Source organism: Magallana gigas, chromosome 2 (assembly GCF_963853765.1).
Source record: "Magallana gigas chromosome 2, xbMagGiga1.1, whole genome shotgun sequence".
Taxonomy (NCBI): Eukaryota; Metazoa; Mollusca; class Bivalvia; order Ostreida; family Ostreidae; genus Magallana; species Magallana gigas.
In genome coordinates this window covers 28,382,253-28,399,074 of record NC_088854.1, presented here as the reverse complement: position 1 = coordinate 28,399,074, position 16,822 = coordinate 28,382,253, and the positions used below count along the sequence as shown (strand labels likewise).

The 16,822-nt window shown below is 32.7% G+C and overlaps 1 protein-coding gene across 5 annotated transcripts in view; it reads left to right on the top strand.

Annotated features, from left to right (window-relative positions):
* LOC105336574 (uncharacterized) overlaps positions 1–16,822 on the top strand; it is a 231,635-nt gene that overhangs the window by 16,219 nt on the left and 198,594 nt on the right. For all 5 annotated transcript variants that reach the window (XM_066075970.1, XM_066075967.1, XM_066075969.1 and 2 more), the window contains exons 6-8: positions 1,501–1,641; positions 8,725–8,821; positions 9,086–9,207. In XM_066075970.1, coding sequence (XP_065932042.1) covers positions 1,501–1,641; positions 8,725–8,821; positions 9,086–9,207 — 360 coding nt within the window. The remainder of the gene's footprint in view (positions 1–1,500; positions 1,642–8,724; positions 8,822–9,085; positions 9,208–16,822) is intronic.

Genomic DNA, 16,822 nt, shown 5'->3' with positions numbered 1-16,822 from the left:
ACGTGCCTGATGATTGTGCTTTTATTGTGAAGGTGGTCACTCGGAACTTTATTTTTAAAAACTGAGTTAAACATTTATTATCTAGAAATTCGAAAGTAGAACAAAATTGATACAATTAAAATTCATTTAATACACAACTGATAGTTTCTCTTTTTTAGCATAATAAGTATTAAGTTACGAGATGAACTGTACGACTTAATCTCAACTGAATTGACAACTATGATAAATTGAATAATACAATATTTTGTCAGTATTTCTTGACATTTTACTTTTGCCTTTTGCCACTTATAAAAGAGCCTTCTTTGAGCTATATTATAGTATAGTAGACCTTTCCATATGACTTTCCTTTACTTTAACTTCAAGTCAGATCCTATCACCTAGGGCATCAATTTGTTTAAATCAGATCCTCAATCTGCTCCTTTATTTGTTTTTTGTTTTATAATGTTTTGTTTTAAAACCACTCAGAATGTGAAATCTTCCTCCAACTCGCCACTTAGGTGAAAGAGGAACGGTCATCAATGACGAAGGCCGGCTGGGCGGTGAAAATAACAAAATTAAGAGCGGATCAAAGATCTGACTTTAATCAGATTGCTAGGGTATTTACGCCTCATCGAATAACCTTTGCTTAAACACAAATAAATAATAATTTCAAATTTCTGCTCTTAAAAGTTCAGGATAACGTTACGAAGGCTTTAATTCTTGTAATATTCTGTCATTACATAGTTGTCACTTAATAGATGTATGTTCGGTTGAGATAAAGTCGTACACAGCTAGATCAACTCGATATCTTATATACTCATTGTGCTAGAGAAAAGAGGACCTAGCAATAGTGTATCAAAAGGATTTTGATTGCATCAGTTTTTTGTTTTACTTTCAAAATTTCAAGATAATAAATGGTTAACTCAATATTCAATATAAAAGGAGTTCCGAGTGACCACCTTCACATTAAAAAACACCATCATATAAAAAAGCACCATCACATAAAAAAGCACCATCTTCATATTATAAAGCACCACTTTCATATAGTAAAGCACCATCTTCATATAATAAAGCACCATCTTCATATAATAAAGCACCTCCTTCACATGATAAAGCACCATTTCACACATTCACATAGAAAAAGCACCATCACATAAAAAAGCACCATCTTCCTATAAAAAGGCACCTTTTCATATAATAAAGCACCACCTTCACATGATAAAGCACCATCTTCATATAAAAAAACACCATCTTCATATAAAAAAGCACCACCTTCATATTATAAAGCACCATCTTCATTTATAAAAGCATCATCTTCATAAAATAAAGCACCATCTTCATAATATAAAGCACCATCTTCACATGAAATAACCACAGCATAATATAATAAAGCACCATCTTCACATGAAATAGCCACATTAGGCGGCTATGTCGTGCTATACTTTGGCCTGGAAATTTGAAGTTTATGTTATAGAGGTGCGATAGATGAATTTGAACTGAACGTTTAAACAATATTTTAAGGTCTTAACGCATGTTGTGACGGCTGCGAGCAACCGATTTCTGCTCCAAGCAATGCGTTTCAAGTTTCCCTTACGACTGATAGTACATCAGGTCCAAAAGAATTGGGATTTGTCATAAAGATAGCAACGGGTAAAGATGAATGTAAGTATACATAAAATATTGTTTGTATATATTTACATGATTATTCCATCAATTCACCTAATAATAAGTCTTAATAATATTCAACGCTTAAAAATGACCTCGAGTCAATCTGGGTCAGAATTCTTCCTTACATTGGAACCCTTAAATTATTAATAGAAAATAATTTTACAGATACTGTACGTGTAATATATATATTTGTTTTCCCTTGGACTGAAATGTCACACTTTCATTGGTTTAGACATAGCACGTGATTGCCTCATATATCTTTATATTTGTTCGCTGAGAAATTATAGGCAATATGGCCGTCATTGGCCGACGCTTCCCTTACTCATTTCGACATTTCATAGTATTTAATACATGAACCGCATGCTGTAAGTTCTTAAAGGATTTGGAGTAGTTGCCCTTTGAAATTCTTTAAAATTAGAGTAGTTGCCCTTAGAATATTGACGTCACATTGTTTTGTCTGGAGCAGAACAAAATGGCAGCGTCGAAATTTGATCAAATCTCTGCAGAGGAAAGGGAGACAACTTTTAAAATTGAATAGCAACAAAAAATTGTAAGTGAACATGGGTGAAGCAATGATTTTTAAAGAGTATTTGAAAGGTGAGATTGAAAATTTTGAAGAGTTTAAATGAGTTAAATTGGACGAGGTGTTAGGCATCTTGTACATGGCTTTGCGTAGATCATCGCTTTTTGTGAATAAATATGTCGCATGATAGTCCTCGGGAAAACAAAACACTTATTAGGCTAGTTACTGACTCACTACGGAAATATATTGGGTTGATCAATCTCATAGACGGCTCGGCTTCGCCTCACCATCTATGAGATTGATCAACCCAATATATTTACGTAGTGAGTCAGTAACTAACCTAATAAGTAATAATATATATATATATATATATATATATATATATATATATATATATATATATATATATATATATATATATATATATATATATATATACATTATATATATATATATATATATATATATATATATATATATATATATATATATATATATATATATATATATATATATATATATATATACAGTACCCGCAACGTTATTTTTTACAAGATAAACGATAGGATAGGATTCACAAACGATAGGAAAGCATTAACGCACGATAGAACAGTATACACGCACGAAAGGATAAGATTAACGCACGATAGAACAGTATACACGCACGATATGATAGGATTGATACACGATAGGAAAGGATAAACGATGTTCATGATAAACGTATGATCGTTATAAACGATATTTACGAACAAAATGATAATGGCAGAATTTGAGAGAGAACACGTACAAATAAAGATTTACGTGGAATTTCTTTTTAGAAACAATTGCCGAGTTGTTAATCATCGCTGCATCATTTATAGAATGTATAAAAACCAGTTAATTGTTTTTCAACTAAAATTATGAGCTTTCATGATAAATTTTCTGTATTGTTAAAATTGTTTTCATTACCAAACACCCTAGCCGATCGCCGCGAATATTTCAGCCCGAGATTAAATCACTCGGAAACTAGCGGGTTTAATTATATAAATCCAACTCTTGTATAAAGTAAATATAAAATCTTTCATAAGTACATTTCTTCTGTATAAAAAAATGATGCATTAAAAACGAATTATTACAGACAAGTTAAAAATTATTTACGCAGATACACATTCTGCGTACGATTTGTTAACATTGTTTTCATTACCACACACCCTAGCTGATTGTCGTGAACATTTCAGCCTGAAATCAAATATCACACGGAAATTAACGGGTTCAAAATACAACTCGGGTTTTAATTAAATATAAATTATATCATAAATAGTTTTGTGTCTGTAAAATATGATGTAACAAAATTATACTGCATAAAAGTTAATGTTTACGCAGGTATACACTCTGCGTACGATTTGATATCTCCGATATACAGGTAAATATGTTACCTTGTTCCTAAGAACTTCGTTTTTTATTTTCAATGTAAACAGATATGATTAACATATAATATTGGTTAATTTTGATCTAAAAAAAAATAAAAAATTAGTATCCTAACGGAATGTTGGATAGGATTTGAAATTCTTGTTCGATAAATATTCGTATACGGCGCACCGAACGAGTTGCAACTTAGTAATTATACTTATGAAAAGGTACGAAACGATTAACACGATAGGATAAACGGAAGAATTGTTTAAATTAAACGATAAACCTGATAGGATTAACGCACGATAGGATAGGATTAACGCACGATAGAACAGTATATACACGCACGATAGGATAGAATTAACGCACGATAGAACAGTATACACGCACGATACGATAGGATTGATACACGATAAAATAGGATTGTAAAAAATAACGTTGCGGGTACTGTATATATATATACACGATAACGATACGATAAACTCGCATTGATAGACATTTAGGGTATATAACAAGCGATAAAAACTGAACAGTTCTTTACTTAAAGGGGAAGGAAAGTCATGTAATACTTTATTTATTTTGGAACTAATGTGGTTTAAATGATAACAGTTGGTGATACTTTTTTGAACATAAAATAAATAATTAAGCTTTTATGCTCGTTTTAACGAGGCCGGGTCTAATTTTTTCTGCTCTAGATTTTTGAGTGAAATTTTTTACATTAAATTCTACTGATATAATGATTATTTTAAGATAAAAAAAATAAGACATTTACCACACCGTTTGTTTAAGGGGTCATCTCAAAGTTTGTTAATTTTTAACATAGGACCCTATGGAATTTTGCTTGAAATGTATCAATTTTGCACATTTTTTTAAACTTCTGCCCCAGGGATTTCTTTTTCTGTTCTACATATTAAAGTTATTGCTAAAAGGCATCAAATGGTCAAATAAAAAAACCCTTTTACCTCCTGGTTTGTTCCAGGGGTCTTATCAAAGTTGTTTTTGTATGCCCCATTTGTCAGATAATGGCTATTTTTTATTTGACAAAGACGGAAAAGATGATCTTTATAGTAGTATTAAAACATTCAGACATATTTAAGTAATAAAAAAATATATAACATCACATATTAAGGGTCATTAATATAAAATACATGGTTACTGTCTTGAAATATATGAATTAAGCTATATTTAGACGGGTTAAGAAAACAACGTGAAAGGGCTAGGCTTGCTGAACCCTCTTCACGTTTTCGACACGAGCCCAAATATAGCTTATACTTTGAGATACTTATGTTTATTCTACAATATAAAATTATTTTTACGCATCAAACGAGCTGTTTTCAACAAATTTCGCTGAATATCTGCAGTTGAAACTATCACGCCATGGCGTCAACAAAGTCACAATACAAATGAAACACTGCGAAAGCGTGCGTACTCGTTCTGTACTCGGCCTCGTTAAGTTGAAGAAGTCGTTTTTATTGGAGGCTGCAAACTACAACGAACATTTTTAAAGATCTTTATTCAACACAATTGCTCTCAACAATATTCTCCATTGTTCAATATTGAAAGGGACCCACGAGTAAGTTTTTAATTACCATGTCGAAATAACGACATCAGACCTTCCTTCGATGCCAGGGATCTGTTGACAATTCATACAACTACGCGGAGATTCCTCTATTACACTATATATGTGCACAAATGTATCCGTCAAGTCAACAAACATGATATGTTTGTCATTGGTTTGTGATTTTGCGGAAAGGCAAAAGCACAAGTCGATATTGTTCCATATTTTCCACATCTTGTTAGACTAAGTTTAAAACGAATATTATAATTAGCTAACACTGATGCTATGATGCTATAACAAATTCGGAATGGATGGTTTGACGAACTATAAACTAAAATTCAATTGCCGCTCTCCTGATGCGGGGATTTTGAATTATAAATAAACAATCGATATTTCTTAGATTTGTACATTATTCTGGAGGTTTTATTGAAAATAAATACGAATTACAATCACCGTGGATGTTTACTATTTGATATATTGTACTACATATGTATAGTTTTCTTCCCCTTTAAAGAGGTTCGTTCCTCTGATTTTGGGTAGCCATTTTGGGTCACCTCTAGTCTGGAAATTATGTGTCATATATTAATTCTACTTGTAAATTCCTATTTTATAATGCCAAATAAACTACATTTGATAAAATAGTTAAGGGAAAATTACATATTAATATATTTATTACAGAGTTTAATAAGGACTGTATTTTGTAGCGGAAGGTTTTAAGAAGAAAATGAACATTTTTCATAACTCAGTTGTTTTAGAGTACTGTAATGTTAGCTTCTTTATTTTCAGTGCTGACCAAATTTCCATATAGTTTATGCATTTGGTTATCTTCCTGTTGTTTCAAAAAACATGTTGTAACAGAATTTCAATATTTCTTTTGACATGTATGGGCACATTTAACTAATATTTCATAAAAGTCAGGAAAAAATTAACTCCAAAATTTGCTTACTTCATGCTATATCTCAAAATTTATATCATAGACCAATACTTTGGTTTTATTTTCTGAATTTGTAAGATATTTTTATTAAATTTTGAGAAAAAGTTTGAGACTTTAAATAATGTTATTGCATGTTGAATCGATAATTGATTATGATTATTTTAAATTTATTAATTTTAAATAATATAGATTTGTATTTTATGCCATGGTTCATTTATATTAAAAAAATATTGAGGGGAAAGCGATTTATGTGCAATTTACACTTTCAGTCTGCAGAAAGGTCATATTAAATACACTGTAGCACCGAAAGGAGCATATAGACCCCAAAATTTTGCTTTAGCTATGTATGAAGATTAAAAAAAAAATTAGGAAAAAACTTGAAGACTTATGATCGCAGGATCCAACGTCCTTAAAACCCCAAAACTCAATCAGACATAAACACAATACAAGCAATACATGTACTAATACTAAAACCTCATCGGCTGCAAGACCTGTTGCCCCTCCTTTACCACACACACGTTTTCTCTCAACAGACAAAGAAAATTGAACTTTGGAGGAGCTGTCTCTTTCTACTTGAATAGAACCAGGTGAAAAATATAATCCTACAATAGACGTTAAGGTGTTCTGCTACTCAACCTACCTTAACCCACAACCATCATCCAAACGGTTAAAGATTTTGACGATTGGCTAATTTTGTTTAGCTCGTCAAGATTTCAGATAAATCAGGTCGCTCACTTTCAAAAATGATGCTACCAGCTAGAGCGCATTCCACATTACAGATGAAACTTAGTAACCACACGCTTTTGAACATGTACTATTGATAGCAATTATAAATGGAATAATATTTTTTCATTCACCTTAGCTTTACATGGACTGCTTTAAATAATTTTGTCGAAAAACATTTATATCAGCTTATTATCCCCCCCTTCAAAGAAGGGAGGGCATATTGCTTTGCTGCTGTATGTCTGTCTGTCTATCCGTCCGCCTGTCTGCCGGTCGGTCGGTCCACAAATAGTATCCGTTCACTTTCTTCGCAGAGGTTGCACGTTTTGAAATGACTTTTTGTATACACATGAAATATAATATCGAGATCAAGTTCGATTTTGTGTACGTTCGAGCAAGTTTCGACAGAGTTATGCCCCTTTGACTTCCAATTCCAATTATTTGCAGTTTCCGTTCATTTTCTTTGTAGATGTTTCCAAGGGGGGCATAAGTGTTTCACAAACGTTTCTTGTTAATTACTAACATCATTACTAAGTCAATAATTATACATAAAGGTGAAGAGATTGAAAATATTTGGCGTCATCGAAACTGACTTTAGGGTGTTCTTCAGAACACTAATATTATTACAGTTGTTTATCTATCATGATTTCTATTTTGACAGAGTTATGCATTTTGAATTTTGAAAAAAAAATGGGAAATTCACTTTCATATCATAATCTCATAACCGTTGCACACATTCAACTCAAATTTGATCTGCGGATGTATCTTACATTGTATAAATATACAAATTGAGATCGGATTTAATTCCAGTCCGATGATTTTTGACAGAGTTCTGCCTTTTGAACTTACAAAAAATGAGAAATTCACAGTTTTTCGATATCTTACTTTTAAGGGATGCATATATAAAGCTGATATTTCATATATATATATATATATATATATATATATATATATATATATATATATATATATATATATATAATATATATATATATATATATATATATATATATATACAGTCCAAAATTTAATTCAGGTTCGATGATTTTTGACAGAGTTATGCCTCTTAAACTTTTGAAAAAATGGGAAATTCGTTGTTTCTGTTCTGTAACTTTTGAAGTAATGCATATATGTAAAGTTTATATTTCATATAAGGTTAATTTATTAGAAAATACAGGTCAAGTTTGAACTTGGTTCCAGTCCCATGATTTTTGACAGAGTTCTTGGAATAAAACAAATGAGTAATTTTTCAGGGACTTATAACATTAGTGAGCAAACAAATGTTACACTAAATTTGGCATTTTAAATTTTGGTCACCTGCGGGGGCATTTGTGGCGTAACGACACATCTAGTTTAAAATCGAAATAAAATATATGTAGATGTGTATAACATGAAATATTGACAGCAGAGGAGAACCTTTGACGGTGTACAATATCAATATAAACAATTAAATAACATAACAAATATTTATGAAACAATATGTTGGTGCATTAACATAAATTATTTCATTCCCCCTCCCCCCCCCCCCAAAAAAAAATTCTCAAATCTAGATTATATGTTCTTTAAGGTACCTCACTACACCTACACTTACACTTTTTAAGACATCACGTCACAAGATGGCGATTTAAAAGTTTTGTTAAACTGTTTATATCGTTCCATTAGGGTGTATATCGTCGTAGCTCAGTGGTTAAAGTATTGGGCTTCTGAACCGCAGACCATGAGTTCGAATCCGCCTGGAGCTTTTGTTCATGTAAACTGAATTAAATTTTAAAAAATGTAATTTTTCATTCAAAATTGCACATTTTTAAATACTTCGTTATGATATCTATCATAACCAAGTAATTTTCTGCTGATTTGAGAAAATATTTCACGGTGAAGTGAGCAACCTTAAATAAAAAACACTGTACGTCATGTAGTCCCTGAGTGTCTGTGTTCTTTCGTTACATGTAGCAAGATGCCCTACGTCCAGTCCATCACCCATCATTGTTTCCGTTGGTTCATCACCATTGATAATCACATCTCCAGGCTTTCCGAACAAGTACCCAACGTAAGTATTCAAAATTGACAAAACATTGCTTAGGCAATTTTAATACATGTACTTCAAAATTGTCAGTAGTGCAAACTCGATAATCATAAATTGATATAGTCTTACATACAAGTTTTTGCTCGTTTTCAGTGAACTATTAATGTTCTGCATCAATATTCTGTCGAGTTCATGTATTAATACCTTAACTGTAAAAAAAATCGTTTATATCAAACTGTATTTATTTATACATTGGTGCTCAGTAAAATACTAATTGTTTGTTGATAGATTCAGTGAATGCAGATACACTATAAGCCCACGTGATTCCAGTAAAGGACTTTCTTTGACATTCGATGTAATCAGTTTGGACTATTATAATGGATGCTATGATAAAATACAATTAGGATTATGTAAGTTTTATCTTGATTATATTTGTTTTATTCAACAAAATTCTAAAGAGTTGTTATTACATGTGTAAATTTATTTCAAAATACTCAGACACATTTCCGACATTTTTCATTACAAAGTATTGTACTGATGTGTATTTTCATAATACCCCCTATATCCTAATGTTTAATATAACCTTTGGTCTTGTATCGTGTCTGTTCACTTCCATGTCAACTTAGATATTAAAAATGTGTTTCAACCTCTTATTTAAACTTTTTATTTAACATAAAACATAAACATTTATGCAAGATACTTTTAAATTAAGCTAAACGATTAAAATATATTTCATGACTAAACTAGAGGTACTGTGAGCAAGCTCACAATTGATACCCCCCGCTAAGAAAAAAATCAAAACGCACGTATTTTTGCTATTATAGAAAATATTGGATGAATCTATTTCACTGTCCATTTTCTATAAATAATAACTGCTGTCTTTTTTTAAAACTGGTAATGCTAATAGGAGTAAACAAACCAATTTCTATCCTTTAATTCCATTTTATTTTAAGTTAACTGTTAATGCATGAGGACATTTGCATCCTTCCGTTAACAACCATGACTCTTATCAAACGAAATCCACATGTCAAGCAGCCATTTAATATTTAAACATTTTTAATTATTGGTATACTGAGCCCGCTGTTTTCCCAAATTTTTTTCCATATATTTTTTCCCCAACAAAAATTTCATCGGGGCAGGCCATTTTCAGAGAGACGGGAATGAAAATCTAAAAATAATTTTATGTGGCCTGAGAAGAGCAAGCTCTGTGTCAAATTTTAGCTTCTAATATTCCCATTAATACAAAACATGACACAGACAGAAATTAGCATTTTTGAAACAATGGCCTTGAACTTCCTCAATTGACCTTGGGTCAAGGTCATGACATACCCTTGGGTCATAAGCAATATTTGTGTGAATTTAGAACATTCAATGCTTCTCAATAGGGAAGATTTAATTTAAGAAGTATTTTATTCAATTATATAAATACATTGAAATGGATTGAACAGCAGGCACAATGCTTATTTATGTTCTCTCCTGTAGTCAAGGTATATATGAGTAATTATATAATTTTATATAAGATATATATACATATATATTGCAATAGAATTGTGTATAATAGATTAATATTATAAATAGCATTGGAAGGAGGTACAGTGCAAAAAAATTAACAAAACAAATAGCTTATGATAGGAAAATAAAAATAAAAAAAGAAGAAAAATAATGGTTAATTGCTAAGGTTGAAAATAAAAAAGTATATGTAGTGTAGAGAAAAAATGAGAAAGAAAAGAAAAAACATGTAATAAAAACAAAACAAAAATTAATAACAGAGTAGAAAAAAAATGGAAAGTTTGGGGGGGGGGATGGGGTGGGAGGGGGAGGGGGAGAACAAATAAGCAATAAAAAATGAAAAGAAAGGAGTGTAAGGAAAGTCAGTGGTACCCATTTTGATACATTTTTTATACAATGTGTACATTTTTACCTATACATTTACTTAAATCTGTTGTACTTTTTATGTAAAAATGAATTTTATCAAATAATAGTAAGTTATTTTGAAATGTTACTCTATCACTTCCAAAAAGTAGATTCTTAACTGTGATTGGTATGGAATTTTCGTTCATATAATCAAATAGAGATTTTCTTTGGGAGGCATATGATGGACAGTGTAAGAAATAATGTTTAGAGTCTTCCACTTCAAGAAAGCACTTCTGACATAGTGGAGAAGCAATAAGGTGGTGTGAGTAAAGGTCAGCATTTAAGTTACTACTGTTATTTCTCAACTGACAATGCCAAATATTTTCTAATCTTTTGCCATGGTTAAATAATTTATGCATATACAGTTTATTACTATTAATATTTTTGAGGCTGTTCTTAAATGCTGAAACTGTAGTTATATTTTTGTATTTTGAGGTAGATTGTTCCACAATATAATTGTAGATGGTATAAAACTATTGAAGTAAGATGTTGTTCTTGCAACAGGAGTGCGATAGATACAATGACTAGGTGTGCTTCTCAATAGGGAAGATATGGACCGGACACAAATTTTGCATTTTTTCCTACCAGTGACCTTGACCTTGCCCAAATGACCTTGTATCAAGGTCATGACACACCCTTAGGTCATAAGCAATCTTTGTGTGAAGTAAGAACTTCCAATGTTTCTCCATAAGAAAGATCTGAACCAGACACGAATTATGCATTTTTTCTGCCAGTGACCTTGACCTTACCCGAATGACATTGGGTCAAGGTCATGACACACCATTAGGTCATAAGCAATCTTTGTGCGAAGTAAGAACTTCGAATGTTTCTCCATAAGAAAGATAAGGACCGGACACGAATTTTGCATTTTTTCTGCCAGTGTTCTTGACCTTGCCCGAATGACTTTGAGTTAAGGTCATGACACACCCTTAGGTCATAAGCAATCTTTGTGTGAAGTAAGAACTTCCAATGTTTCTCCATAAGAAAGATATGGACCGGACACTCTCTAGCTCTACCGGCAAGACGTGTGTGAATAGAAAATTAGGACTAGTTGCACATTCATTCAACGGATTTTTTTTGCGTCAGTAAATCGGACCAGTAATGCCTTGTTTTAATCGTCCCAGTAATTCCCTGTAAATTTGGTTTCCCATTTCACACTCTCACGAGAACAAGATAAAAGACTATATACATCATGCATTGTAAATAAAATAATTCCATTACATAAGACTAATAGAGTTGTCGTTCCTTCGAGTGACGTCACAATGGATTTCTTGCACATTGATCCCACAGAATTTTTCGGCGTCAGTAAATTTCGACCCACAATATATTAATGCAATTTATCAATGTCGGACGATCTCACTAGACTTGATTCCTTCTCGCGAGAATCAAAGTAAAACTTTTGAGAAACAGTTAAAATTGTGTAGTTTCAAGAATATCATGCTTTTTAAGTAAACAAAACAGTATATTTCACTTAGTTTTTTTTTTCGGGGTTTTTTCAAAGAGACAGACGACACTTGACCGACGTGAACTTTGACGTCACAATAAGGGGAACTTACTCTAAGTAGTTATTGTCAATCTGCAGGAATATAAATACCAAAATCTTCTCAAAATCTTGCAAAGCTAACGAATGGGGACATTTTTTTTTAAAATAGGAAACAGTTGTAACTTGCTCTCATTTGGATGAATGCTCACATTTATTTTATTCACTATATATTTACAGCAATTAATTTCCAGGAACGTTTTTTAAAAGGGGGCGCGGTAGCATCATTCAAAAAATATTTACAAGCAAAATGAAAAAGAAATTCTCAAAATCAGGGAAATTCTAATCCGGGTGAGGAATGGTGAGTGCGTAGTATGCATTTAGCTCTTTAACTGCTCAATGGTATCTTTATTTTCACATTTATTACATCCTCCCATGGGGGGGGGGGGGGGGGGGGGTCCAAAACCGTTTTTCTTATATGATCAGCGATTTTTTTAATACGTAAATTATATATTTTTTAAAGGGGGGGGGGGACTCTATGATAAGTCAATTTTTTATATGTAAGTTTAAGAAAAATGTCTGCTGCAAGAAGAGAGGAAATAAACTGCAATAAACATTATGTTAAAATCTTTATTATTCAACAACATTGTAAAAACTGAGATAAATTCTATTTAAATAAATAAACAATCTTATAAATTATGAATAATGAAAATTTACTAGAAAAAATAGGCTTGCATGTTTATATTTTATTTTGCATTCAAATTCATTTAAGTTACGTTGATACTTTTATTTTTATTGATTTATCATAATTCATTATTTGATCACATGCTGCGCTCGCCCCAACGGTCGCACCGTAAAACATATTAAATGTGTTGATAAAATGATGTCACAATGTACTGGCGAGAAATGGTGCTCGGCGAGAAATGGTTGCACGCCAGTATAGTTATATGTAACATTAAATAACATTTTTAATATGATGAATCATTTCATATAAACAGTGGCGTAGCTACCGTTAGGCACTTAAGGCACGTGCCTACACATGATTTCAAGACCAAAAATCAAAAATGTGTAAAAATTAATTAAATGTCACATTTAATTTAAAAATAAAATACCACACAGCAAATATCTGTCTTTTCTCTATTTCAAGACTGATTGTTTGACGTCACAAATATGTGATGTCATATTGGTATAGGTATTGCGTAGCATCAATCGCTCAGTGAAAGCACATGTGAGTGACGTCAATAATGCTAGTTATTGCGTAGTCAATCAGTAAAAAACAATGTCGGGCAATAACCCAAAAGTAAGAACTTTGGATGAAATGTTTAAAATCATGAGACAAAGCACAGATACTCAAGGTATTTCTAGCAATGGAAAAACATCAGAAGAGTTGCCTGCTAAACATTCTGATGAACAGGACAATATTTCTACTTCTACAAGCTCGTGTTCTGAGACTTGCAATAATCTGCATAATCCTACTTATCCTGATATTGCCAAATCAATCACTATGACAATGGATGATTCAGTGAAACAAGCGATTTTGAGTTCAAAATGGGGCGATGCACATTTGTTTACATTTCCCAGCAGGTAAGTCAAATTAAACTTCAGTCTTGTTTATACAGAAAATAAATAAATAAAAAATCTCTCCCCCCCCCCCCCATTTTTTAAAATTTAAAAACAAAATAAGTACAATGATCATTGTGGAATTGTTTAGTTGAAATTGGGAAATTTTATAGCTATTCGTTTTAAATAATTAAACTACCGATAAAGGCTATACTATTAAACAGAAATTTTCAAAACCCCAGTAAATTGCTCATGAATGCAATAAACTATAAGAAATTTTAAAATTTATCACTCATTTCGTTATTTCTCATAATTTATTGAATACTTTTTTTCCCTTTAGAACTTTTGGTAAAAAGCAAAAGAGATTGCAAAGTTCTTGGCTCCTAACTTACCCGTGGATGCGATATTCCGTTTCAACGGATGCACTGTATTGTGCGCACTGCGTTCTTTTTTCTCCAAGAGATTGCAAAGAAAAATCTTTTTAAGAAACTCCAATTTGCGATTGGAAAAACCTTCCCTCACTTGCCAAACGACACGAAAATTCGGCCCAACATCAAGGGTGCATTTTGAGCGGTAACGAATTTATACGCATTAAGGCGGAGAAAAGTTCTTCAATTGCAAGTTTGATATCATCCGGACACAAAATAAAAGTGTCAACAAATCGACATGTCTTGGAAAAAATAATAGAAGTCATTTTGTTGTGTGGGCGCCAGAATATACCATTACATGGTCATGATGAAGAAAGAAGCAATTTCATTGCTATATTACATGAAAAAGCTAAAACTGACAATATTTTAGCCGACCACCTTGCTTTTAGTGCTAATTCCAGGGCCAAATATACATCGCCTGATATTCAGAATGAACTGATTGAATTATGCGGAAAAGAGATCTTGCAGCAAATAATCGATGCATGTAAAAATGCTATGTGTTTTGCTATAATTGCTGACGAATGCACAGAAAAAGCAACTAAGGAACAAATGTCTTTGTGCTTGAGGTTTTTGGACTATGATAGTAACAACACTATTATAATTCGAGAAGAATTTGTAGGATTCAAACATGCCGAATCTGTAAAGGGGGCTGCTGTCACCAATATCATTGTAAATCTTTTGGTTGAGCTTGGACTTGATATTGGCAAAATCAGAGCCCAGTGCTATGATGGGGCTGCAAACATGGCAGGCAAATACAGAGGTGTACAAGCCAGAATTCTCCAGCTGAACCCAGAAGCACACTATATACACTGCAAAGCACATGCTCTGAATCTGGCTCTTATACATAGCAGTAAAGATGTTTCTGTTCGAAATATGATGTCAACTGTGCAGGAAATTGCATTTTCATTTGATTACTCTGCAAAGAGACTTCTTTCTTTCTTTGAAGAGTTATCTAAAAATGAAACGGCAAAAGAAAAATTAGAGAAGCGTACAAAGTTACGAACTCTTTGTGAGACAAGATGGAGCAGTCGAGCAGATTCGCTTTATACTTTCCTTTATACTTTCCTTTATGCTTTTCCAGTAGTTGTTTCGTCTTTGGAGGCTTTAAAGGAAGACAATGAAGACAAAGCTGCTAAATATTTGGATTCAATTCTCAAATTTGATTTCATCATTGCCCTGGTGGTGGCTGAGCACCTCATCAGTACCACAGTAGCGCTTTCTAATTATTTCCAAAAGCCCGAATTAGATTTGTTGGAAGCGGTACAAGAAGCCAAAATTGTTGTAGAAAGATTGAACAATGAACGAGGTGACCAAAAATGTATGGGCAGCACTTTTTGAAAAGGCGGAAAAGATTGGCGAGGAATTTGAGATAATTCCGAGAATTCCGCGATTAGCTGGGCGACAAAGGCATCGATTGAATCACCCTATTCATGACCCATCTGAATACTGGAGAGTGTCTCTTTACCTGATGTTTCTTAATCATTTAGTTACAGAAATTTCAACCAGGGTAATTAAGAACGAAGGAAGGTTCACCGCAGAGAATTTGATTCCTTCAAAACTTCAGACATTAGATGAGCAAAATGCAAATGCTATATTTGATGTTTTTAGCAATGATATTGGCGACAGACAAGTGTTCTTAGACGAGGTTGCCCGTTGGAAAGCAAGGTGGTCAATGGCTGTAGGTCAGCGTCCACAACATCTACTTGACACCTTAAACGCAACAAACAAAGATTTGTATCCAAATATATTTACAATTCTAACAGTGTTGCTGACAATGCCGGTTTCATCTGCTTCCAGTGAACGCTCGTTCAGCGCAATGCGCCGTATCAAGAATTATTTAAGGGCAACGATGGGGGATGAAAGATTGTCAAACCTTTCCATGATGCATATTCATAGATCGAGGCATGTTGCAATCTCAACTATCATTGACAGATTTGCAGCTAATAAAAATAGACGCATTGACTTCCTGTAACACAATGTGTGTAATAAAAAAAACAAAGCAATATTTCTGTTTTCGTATTCAAAATTCATTGTCACCATTTCAACTGTTTTTGAATTATGACATTCAATTACAAAGTCTTAATGTTTTTCCTTTAATAGTAAAGTAAACCATGGAGACAGATAAATTTATAGCTTGAGTATGATTTTTCCGTCATTCACTTTGATTATGCTTAAAAAGGACTGATGGTGAAAACAAATTGAATTATATTAAAAATGTTTATGCCTTTCTACTACGAAAAAATTCCTAAAAACCCCACAAAATTTAACCTACGAAAAGTGCCTTAAATTTGTTTCTGGCTGATATCTAAAACACGAAATCCGTTTTCCGTCGGGGGGCTTCCCCACCCTGAACCCCCACCAGGGCGCTGCCCTGGACCCAGACCCCTCGCCGTATTTGGTGCCTATACTTCTTTCTAGTTCTAGCTACGCCACTGATAAAGATATACATATAACTACTATTAAAAACGGGGTTAGGGAGGGTGGGATAAAATTGCACCCACCTCTCGAATTCAACAGCTAGGAGTGTGATGACATCAAATATAAACAGAACGACGTCATGTAAGGTATGCCATTATGCGCAAAAAATTATGGCGCTAAACATGAGTCAAGCTAAAAAAAATAATGCTATAATAATTTGATATA